This window comes from Charadrius vociferus, unplaced genomic scaffold (genome assembly GCF_000708025.1).
Source record: "Charadrius vociferus isolate BGI_N301 unplaced genomic scaffold, ASM70802v2 scaffold126, whole genome shotgun sequence".
NCBI classification, from domain to species: Eukaryota; Metazoa; Chordata; class Aves; order Charadriiformes; family Charadriidae; genus Charadrius; species Charadrius vociferus.
The window spans coordinates 3037628-3047341 of NW_009648894.1; the positions used below are offsets into that span (position 1 = coordinate 3037628).

General features: G+C 41.3%; 1 protein-coding gene across 1 annotated transcript in view; it reads left to right on the forward strand.

Moving 5' to 3' along the window:
* Window positions 1-9714, forward strand: part of LOC104288356 (polycomb complex protein BMI-1) — a 40509-nt gene that overhangs the window by 25334 nt on the left and 5461 nt on the right. The window contains exons 2-6 of the mRNA XM_009887152.1: window positions 255-394; window positions 499-562; window positions 651-685; window positions 1000-1060; window positions 1147-1203. Of these exons, the coding sequence (XP_009885454.1) occupies window positions 255-394; window positions 499-562; window positions 651-685; window positions 1000-1060; window positions 1147-1203 (357 nt within the window). The remainder of the gene's footprint in view (window positions 1-254; window positions 395-498; window positions 563-650; window positions 686-999; window positions 1061-1146; window positions 1204-9714) is intronic.

The window sequence follows — 9714 nt, forward strand, 5'->3', positions numbered from 1 at the left end:
GTGGAGGCGGCGGGGCGTGCACCGCCGGCCAGCCCCGCCTGGCACGGCTTGCACCGGCCGCTGCTTCAGCCCCTTTCCTCCTCCTCCTCCTCACACCTTGCCGACTCGCTCCGTCCTTTCCCTCTAAAACACCAAATGTGTTTCATTTTGAAAGGTTTTTCTTTCTTTTTTTTTTTTTTTTTTTTGTGGGAAAGATGACGTTCAAAGGGTGAGCAGCATCTCTTGGTACCGTGTGCTGGGATTTGGCAAATCAGCGTGTCATCAGTAATTCATTTATTTTAGACGATCCAGACCTGAAAGATATTGACCCTACGGTATTAAAACATTGCCATGCTGCGGCTGCAACATGTATTCTGGAGGCAGGAAAGCAGAAAGCCGACATATCTGCTATAAGGTACTAATGCTTTGAAGCTGCCCCATTTTTCTGGCGGGTTTTACTTTAAGCTGTACCGCTGAGTTAGTGTTAACAGAAAACTAATAAATTCTTTTTCCCTGTAGCACATGTCTTGAGGACTGTAAACTGGACAAAGAGAGAATAGAACAATTTTGCACCGAATATCAGGTTTTTAACCAATTTTAACATATTTATGTTTTCTTTCTCTCATAGGACTTTATTGAATCTAGCAATTTTTTTTTTTTTTCCCCTCCAGAAAAACAAGGATGCATTGGAAATCCTATTGGGAAGGTAGGTCAATTGGTCAGCACAGATACATGGTTTCAATCACAGCTGCTCCTGGAAAATACATATCCATACTTTAGGTGATTAAATTATGAAATACTGTTCCTTGTAAAAAAAAAAAAAAAAAGTACATTTTTAACAGACTTCAGAAAACAGCTGTTGAACCTTATCTTCCTGTGTCAGAATTCTACTCTTAAGAAACTTTTTGAACTTTCCAAGAAGCATTACAATGATCATGAAAAACTTCTTTACTGATGGACAGCTTGAGAAAATGACATTTTCTTTTAGTGTAGGGATCTTGTAACTGTTGTGTCTTTCAGCATAGGCAGATCTCCTCTCCATATAACCGATGTGTCTTGGCGCTTGGAATATCAGATCAAGGTAATTTTAACACATCAAGGTGCTTCTTCAGTCTGTTTTGGTGCCGAGACCTGACTTCTTTTCGATGCTGTTTGGTTTTCATTTAGAGCAATCAACTTCATAAAACTTACCTGCCTTCCTACTTGGTGACCTTAAACATAGAGGTACTGTACTCCCAGCACCCTCAGAGGAAAAAATGCAATTTCGTGATATTTTTTAATAAAGCAGGCAATGTTGGTTGTTTTTCTTCCTTCAGAACGGTGATTCAGGATCACACCCAGATGTTAGTTTTAGTTGCACAATGGAGCAATTACAGGTACTTCTTTCCTTCATCATTGTTTCTATGCTTGGCTGTGAATGTAAATGTTTTTAACTTGCCAATCAAAATGAAATCATATATACCATTATTAAAAAAAAAAAAAAAATCATCCAGGACTGGGAGGGTAGGGGAGAATCTTCTATCAAAATTATCCATGTGTAATTTTCCTGTCTTCTCAAACAAAGTTCCAAAGTAACTGATTTTAGTTGCATGGAGAGTGGTTTACATACATGCATAAATATTTTGTCTGGGGAGGAAATACATTGTTTTTCTGAAACTCTGATTTTCCGTGCTTTAGAAAAATGATTGAAGACACTGGTTCAATGATTTAAATGTGTCATGATTAAAAATAGAGAACGAACTGAAGGCTCTTGAGTGGTTTTAATGACATGTAAGAAATGTACTGAAACAAACGTTGATCTTTGTTTAGCGATTTAAATGTGTAACTGAACAATAGAAGTATTGTAATGCTTGGAAGTGACCAAACTGTGGAGAACTGGGAAGAAGGGCTGGGGGGAGAGGAAAAGCAAGATATTAAAACTTCAGGTTTACACCTTTGCTTTTTTAAAGTGTCTCTCAAAAGTCATCCTTTTCTTACTAATGAGGGTTTTTAATCAGTCTGCTGACTTAGTTAAATCTGACGTGCTTTGGCTGGAGAATGGTCCTCGCACAAAATTGTACTCAAAATATTTTCAGCATTTTAGAAATGTTCAAAGCCCAGGGCAAATGTCAGCGTTAGCCATCGTAACAATACTGATAAAATCTACGTGCTAGGAGTAGTGATCTATTTTAGTAGATAATATATATTAAAAGGTGTTTTCCTTCAGTTCCCACTTTTCTTACTATGTTGTAAAATAGGGAGCTATTTAATTACTTGCTGGCATTGTCCATCAGTTTGCAACATTTCTTTGTGGTGTAAGGTGCTGGTTTCCCTTGCCTCTCCGTATTTAAAAAAAAAAAAAAAAAAAAAAAGTTCCTCTAGCTGACCTGTTAAAAAATACGTTTATTCTAAGACAGTATTTCATCTCTTAGGATTTAGTTGGAAAACTAAAAGATGCTGCAAAAAGTCTAGAAAGAGCGACTCAGATGTGATTGAAGGAAGGTGTCAGCCTGCTGAGCTGAAGTACTCTCATTCCTAAGAATGTGTCTTCTAAATGACAAATGTCTTTCATCTCTTAATGCAAACTTTTTTTTTGAGTCCTTGGATGCGAATTAAGTGAAATAACTGTTTTTTATGACTGCACTTGGTATTCCTTGCTCGTGTCATTTTTTTTTTCATTAACTCTTGTTAAATATTTGCTTAACTGTCATATCTTCAAAGCATTCCTTCTATTTTATTTTGCGTATTTTTAGAATTGTCATGGATTATTTTTCTCTGGGATCTAATAAACTTTACTCGCTCCCGTTCTGCACTTTCTGTGGGTGAATTAGCCGGACCTAAAAGCAAGATGCTAAACGTTAGACCAGCTCCACGGGGCGAAACCCCCTTCCCTCCCGTGCCGCGACTCCGCGGCGCGTTTCCTAAATTGCCCGCCGCGCTTTGTTATTTGTATGCTCCAGCTGATCTTACATCTTCTGTAAGAGTAAAGGTTGTTCGCCGGCGCGGGAGGCGAGAAGGGCTTCACTTTTAATTTTCCGGAGCCGGGATGGATCTTAAGATCACCACTGAAGTTGTTTCAGAATATTATCAGAAACACAGATGGGATTTCTGGAAGATGTTACAATATTCTTTGGTTCTGCAAAGATCCTATAGGGAATTTCCTAGCTGCGAAGCACATTCACTAGAATGTCAACTACAGCTGGTCAAATATTAAATGCACTGATTGGTGAATATCTCCTTCCCCCTTCCCCTCCCCAAATAAAAACATAAATTGATGTGCTCTAACTCATGGGGTCATGTTACTTGTTACTGACAAATATCCATACAGCTATTGGTCATTAGAAAAGATTTTCACATATCTCAAAGATTTCGTGATTTTTTAGCAAGAACGTCATATTAGAATTGGCTGTGTACTATTTCTCCCGTTTGTTATTCCAGTACTTGATAAATTAATTTCTCTCATCATGAAATATAAGCAGTGCAATAGATGTGATGGCAACTGTATAGCACAAAAATAGATCCAATAGAAAGGAAAAATCATAGAGCTACCCACTGACAGAGAACTATTTATCTGGTCAATGTTTGGTAATAGTCTGTATATATCATAGCACGCTGAAGAGTTCGTTTGTCAAGATGCTGGAAAGCCTTCCATTTAACACAAAAGAAAACAGTTATTCAAGAAAAACTTTCTAATAACTCCTTCCTTTTCACTTAACAGAAGAGACACACTATTGAAAATTTAGATCCTCTTCTTGTACACTAATTGCAAAACTACATTTTTTAAAAATCATCTCATTTCACAGAAGATGATGAGAAATGTGCACCCGACGTGGGTGCAACATGTAGGAACAGGGAAGAAGGAAAAAAAAATAATCCTCCAAACAGATACCTATGTGAATTGACGGAAAAATAGAGCTGCCTCTTCAAATTTATTACATTTTGCTTTGAGGACTGTTATTTGTAGGTCCCCTCTTCTTTGCCGCATGACTGAACATTCAAGAATGAGACCTTTAGACTCAAACATGACTTAACCTGATAAATTTCTAACTCAATTTACAGCAACGTCATGCATATGCTAAAACCCATCTAACATAAATATTTAATGAAGAAATAAACCTGCCAGAAGAATAAATTTACAGCACATTTAGCGTACAGCATTTTAGAGGTGTCTGCCGAGTAGGTTTTGCTGTCGAGACAAGGTTTTAAACTGCCAATAGTTTAAAAGTAGTAATTTTTCATTGCGTTTCATTCGTAAGCTCTGCTCCTCGTAGGAGACTCCGGGCTGTCAAGGTTAATTGAACCCTCAGGGCCCTCAGAATGACTGTACTCATTGGGGCTCTTCAGGCTCCGGGCTCAGCTCCCTCATTCTTTTGCTCTAAATCTCATCTCCAATGATCTTTTTCATAAATACAATTTCAACTTTAATCTGGACAATGATGATCTGCTGATCTAATTCTCTGCTTTAGACCTGTATCTATGTGCCCAGACTGAAATGTCTCTCTTCCTGGCATCCCACTATCAGCTTAAAACACCATATTTAAATAATAAGGAGCAGAGGAATAGACGGCTAGAATTTTCTTTTTGTCTAGACAGCATGACCTGCACCCGTGGATGAGACACTCACTAAAACTCCACATCTAAGCTTTTTGAACTATCCTGCTTTCTGCCATCAAACATTTTTTAAGACCTGGTCTTTGCAACAGCCTCAGAGGTATTTCGCAGAGCTATTGGCACATCTGACTCACTTCCACCAGTCTCTGGGTACACTCATGACCGTTGTCTGTCTTCTTTCTTCCCAGCACTTGTTTGGGGGCAGGTCAGCAAAATCACTGTATTTTTAGTGCAGTGTTTATGTACGCTGCTTTTCCAATGGCTGATCAGAGGGATTTTTCCCTATTTGGAAGCCTGTGCTCATGCAACTCGTCAGTTTTATGAAAACCAAGTGCTTCTATTCAGAGACAGGAATAAGTATCAAGGAAAAAAGATCATAAGAAACAAAAGAGCTGTGTTTGTATTTAGTCTGTTCTAATTTTATGCTTCACTACAAACAAAATTAGCTAAATTTCCCTGCTAAATTAGTCTAAGACCTCTACACCAGTTTTATTCTCCTAGCAAGTGCAGGTGCTTCTCTCTGTGTTAAGAGGAGTCTTTCCCTTAGGAAAATGACTTTAAGAAAACTTTAGCTTCCTTCCTGAAACAGAGCCTTTCAAAGTTTAACTTTTCAACTTTTCTGTTGGAAATGTAACTCTAGGGAAACGAAAAAAAATCTATTTTGTCTTTCTTTTGTCATTCAGAAAGAAACAAATAGCTCAGTACCGGACTATTTTGCAAAATAAATTCCACTAGCTGATGAATTGTGCCGAATGGCTTCCTTTTCTCAGGTCTAAGGTATTCAGTCTCTGGTCTGAGACAGGATGATTGCTGATTGCTTGTCTGTAACAAGGACATGTTTTCTCCCAAAATAAAATTTTGACAAGATAAAATCAAATAAATTCAACTTGAGAAAGAGTCATAGCCAGAAAATTATAGCTTAAAAGTTAAACTGAAAAAGTGAAAAACAAAGAATGATACAGTCATTAGGGGTCTTTCTATTGACATAAGTGAGCTCAAGTGGCAGTTTAAAGTAGCAATCATTCTCAAACTTTAATTAGTCCCTCACTATTATTCCCATGAAATTGAAATACTAAGAGCAGCTTCTCAATTCAGAAATATTCAAGACAAGTGTTTTATAAAATTGTATTAAAAACTCATTGAAAGAACCCCAGAGGGGAAACTTCCAGGTTCACTTTCCTTTCATTTTTATATTTACGTTTTTCAACAGTCTACAGAAGATGTCAATTTACGTGATATTTGAAACTCAGGTAATGGTATAATTGATCAATTGATAAAGTGATAAAGGCATAGATTTGCCACTGTGATAACAAAGTTAAAGAAAACCTCAGTCCTAAAAATCTATACAACTTATGCTACATGAATGATGCCCCCGGAGCTCTCCGTATGGGAAAAGCGCTGACAGGCTGCTCCAGCCACACACACACACATACAGGCACGCAGCAGCAGCCTCTGCACTCGCTCGCGTTACGCACCCACATTTGCAAATTTTAGTTCCTTTCTTTCTCCAGACGCCCCCTAAAACCTTTCTGGGCACATGGCCCCCGAGGAGAATATTTATATTTCCCGACCCTGCTGCCAGCCCGGCCTGAGCGCCCTTTGTTTAAAGGCAGATTTTGATTAAACAGGGACGTTCGTGAAATCTGGAGCTGCCTGGGTCAAGTGATTTCGGTCCTCCCCGAAAGAAACGTGTCTGGGGGAGGTTAAAATGTCAGATAACGCACCCATTTTATAGAGATAGAGCCGGCGGGGGGTAGCGATCCTCCTGGAGGGGTTGTTAGGCGTCGGGGCACCCAGCAGAAAATGTTATTAACTTAAGTTGGACAAGTACTTGTGTGAAATTGGATGGGTTGTAAGATGGCGGTTCCCAGTTGTTTCCAATGTCTCCTCTTACATTTCTGCTCGAAATGTTAAACTTTGGGGGTCTGTGCCTGCTGGGAGAGGAAAGGGGTTGCCAACACGGAGAAATAACTTTTTTGGGGGGGTAAGGATAGCAGTTTGGCTGCGATCTTGGGGAGCTTGGGATGTGCGGTTTGCTGGAGCCTTCGGAGCAAAGGTGATGTGTCAGTGGGACGCAGAGGTGTTTTTTTTTTTTTAATTTCTTTTCTCTGATTGTTTTTTTTTTTTTTCCTCCTGAGCCCGGGAAGGGTAAATTTACATGAAATCCTTTGTCAGATCTTAAAGATGTCACGAGTGGGCTCCTCGTGCTGCTTATGGGCAGCACTGGAAAGTTGCTGGTGTATGGTTTTGTAATTGTGTGGCCTTAGCAGTACATAACGCGGGATGTTTCTCTGTGTTTGCTGTAAATATTTGCAAATAATCAGGTAAAAATAAGCAGAAAAATCGCATTTCTAGAAAAGTGAGTTAGTCACTTTCCAGCCTCTTGAAACTTTGATTCACTCTTCCACTCTCCAGAAAAGTCGAGGAAAACCTGGGCGTGTGTGCCCATTTGCAAACTTGGCGTTAAAGGTGGTTTGTTTGGTTTTTTTTTTTTTGCGTCGCCTGTAGTGGTCAGTCAGAGCAACTTGTTTTATGGGACTGTCCCAAAGACCAGGGAGATTCTGGAAATGCAGTCCAGTAAACCTGCTCTGAAGGACTCTGTGCAGTGCATCCTGGAAACTGAGACAGACTTGTGTTGCAGTTTGCTAGAGACACGAAGGCTTGACCTACCTGGGCACTTAGATAGTAAAAAATTAACATTTTTGGTGTATTTTTTAAGTAGGCAGATCGTGTCCTTCGCCTAGTTCCAAGGAGCGAATTTTAAGGGTTGGGGTCCTTTTGCACTCTGTCGCCAATATTGAGGTCTCTCCTCCCTGCAGCGGGCTGGGCAGCGATATTTGAGCTCCGTGTGCCTTCTCTGAAAGAAGTGCCGTCCCTCTTTTAAAACGTATGTGGCCATTCTTAAGCGAAAGAGGAATAACAGGCTCGATAGTAAAAGTGGCTCTGACTGATAATGGGTGAAGATGCAGAATGACGGCTGCTTTATTCCTGATGAGAGACTTTTCCGAGAGGGGATGGGTGCAAAGTACACAAACCTACCCGAGCGATGCTTCTATTTTTTATGTGTGTTATTTTCTGTTAGAGACCTGTCGAGCGAGGTTTGATAGCTTATTGCCTTTATAGATTTTTAATAATGTGGCTGATTCTTAGCAGGAGAATGCACTTCTGTTTTTCTTCATTTTGACATAACCCGTTTAAGGCCTCTAAATAATCAGTTGGCTGGCAGCGTTTACTTCTAGCGAGTATTATCTCCGTATATTTTACGTTTAGATGTTCCGTGTGTCAATGTGTAAATATATATTGTCCTGGTTAAGAGGCTGTTTGTATTGACTGTGTGAAGTGTTGGTTTTCGCCGTGCTATCAGCACGGGCAGAAAAAAATAAAAATGAAAGAGTTTCCCGAAATATTAAGCTCAGGCTGCTGTAGTAAAATGTGCTGCGTTCGTGTGCTATACCCGCAGGCACAGACACGCGTGTGCCTGTGCCTGTGCGGGTGGCTTTTGGGGAGAAGTTAGGCGCCTGGTTCAGCTCGCTGGAGAAAATCACTGATTTCAAAGATAGCTCATGGCACGTTGAAAATGTGCTAACTTTGGGCAATAAATAATCCGCGTTTAGGGGTTGCTTCGACAAAACAGGTTTCACGGTTGAATTTAATCCCCCTCCATTTAGGAAGGGGCTACGCCTGCGTGAAATAAACGCGTTAATGTCTTGAAAGGTCTGTCCCAGTCTGTCAGGGCTGGGAAGGAATTCTCGGTCAGCCGACTTGTGTGACCTCGGTCACTGCTGGGTTTTTCGGTTCAGATATTTATGAATTATAAGGTAGTGACTTGAACAAATAAAACACAGAACCGTGAAAGCAGCCCGTCCATGTTTAAGTACCTAAAGGGACCTCAGAGTCGCCGGCTTCAGGGCGCTGGGACTCTTCAGAGAGGAGTGCAGAAGCCCGGGCTCTGCCTTTTCTGGGAAAAGCAAACCCTCGGTATCAGTTTAAAAGTAAGAAGCGGAGGGTCAGGGACCCTGGAAGCGACATTTAAACCGCAGTACAATGCAGCGGGGGTCTCGCTTTCCCGCACGGGGCTAGGAACAGCTTTGGGGACCTGGTCTGGCTGAGTGCTTCTTGCACTTTGCTGCTGTGTGTGCTGGCCGGCTGTGGTTTGGTGCTGGGGAGTTTTGTCTGCTGCTCACTCGAGGATTCTCCTGCATCAGGAGGAGAAGTTCCCTGGCTGAGGTTGCTCGTTGGCGCTGTGTACGTTTCTTGAGGAATATTGTACCCCTGTCCTGGGCAATTTGGCTGAAATTCAAAGCTTTTAAAAAGCTTGGTGTGTTGTCTTTTTTATTTTTTTTTTTTTCCGCTGCTTAACATCGAAGTTTGCGAGTGGCTGGGGAGAACCTCGCAGCTTGAGACTTCTGCAGTTCGCACGGTGCTGCAGTGAGAGGTGGATTGCAAGCTCTGCCTCGGGAAGAGTGGGGACCAAGGATAGGAGCTGGTGTGCTGGGAGCACCGACTTGGGGAAATGAATAGCTTGCATTGGAGCAACGTGGTTACGTTACATTTTTCGGGATCTGGTCGACAGAAAATAATTTACTTTGCAATTGACGTGGCTGGCAGGGTTTTTTCCCCCGGTGTACTTTCCCCTTTACCTCTTATTCCCTCTCAATTTAAATAGTATGTGTGCATCTAACGTTGGTGCCAGTGCATCCGATGGGCGTTTATGGGTTTCAGACTGTGAAAATGACATTTGTTTTTCACTCTTGTCGCTGCATTGTGTTGACAAGGTGTTGATTTAGCTTTAGGAATGATCTGGTCACATGGTGCTTTGCATGTTGTCACTAATGTACCGTTTAAAGTCGGTTTGGGCTTTTTTTCCCCCCTCCTCGGTGTGCTTTATTGCTGAAAAGGGGGGTTGTTTAAGGATCCAGAGACTTGCTTTCTCCCGTCCAAACACCTTACCCTGGTTCTGCAAATCTTTTTCCACCTCTTGCAAAACTTTGCACCGCGCACGCTTCGTCTGCGGGAGGCTTTTCAAACGAGAGTCAAAAGAGGGGGGGAAGGAGAGAAAGAGAGAAAGAGTTGGGGAGGGGGGGGTGTAGGAGAAAAGAAGGAAGGAGAGAAAAGAGGAAAGGGGAGAAAGGGGCAGAGGGGATG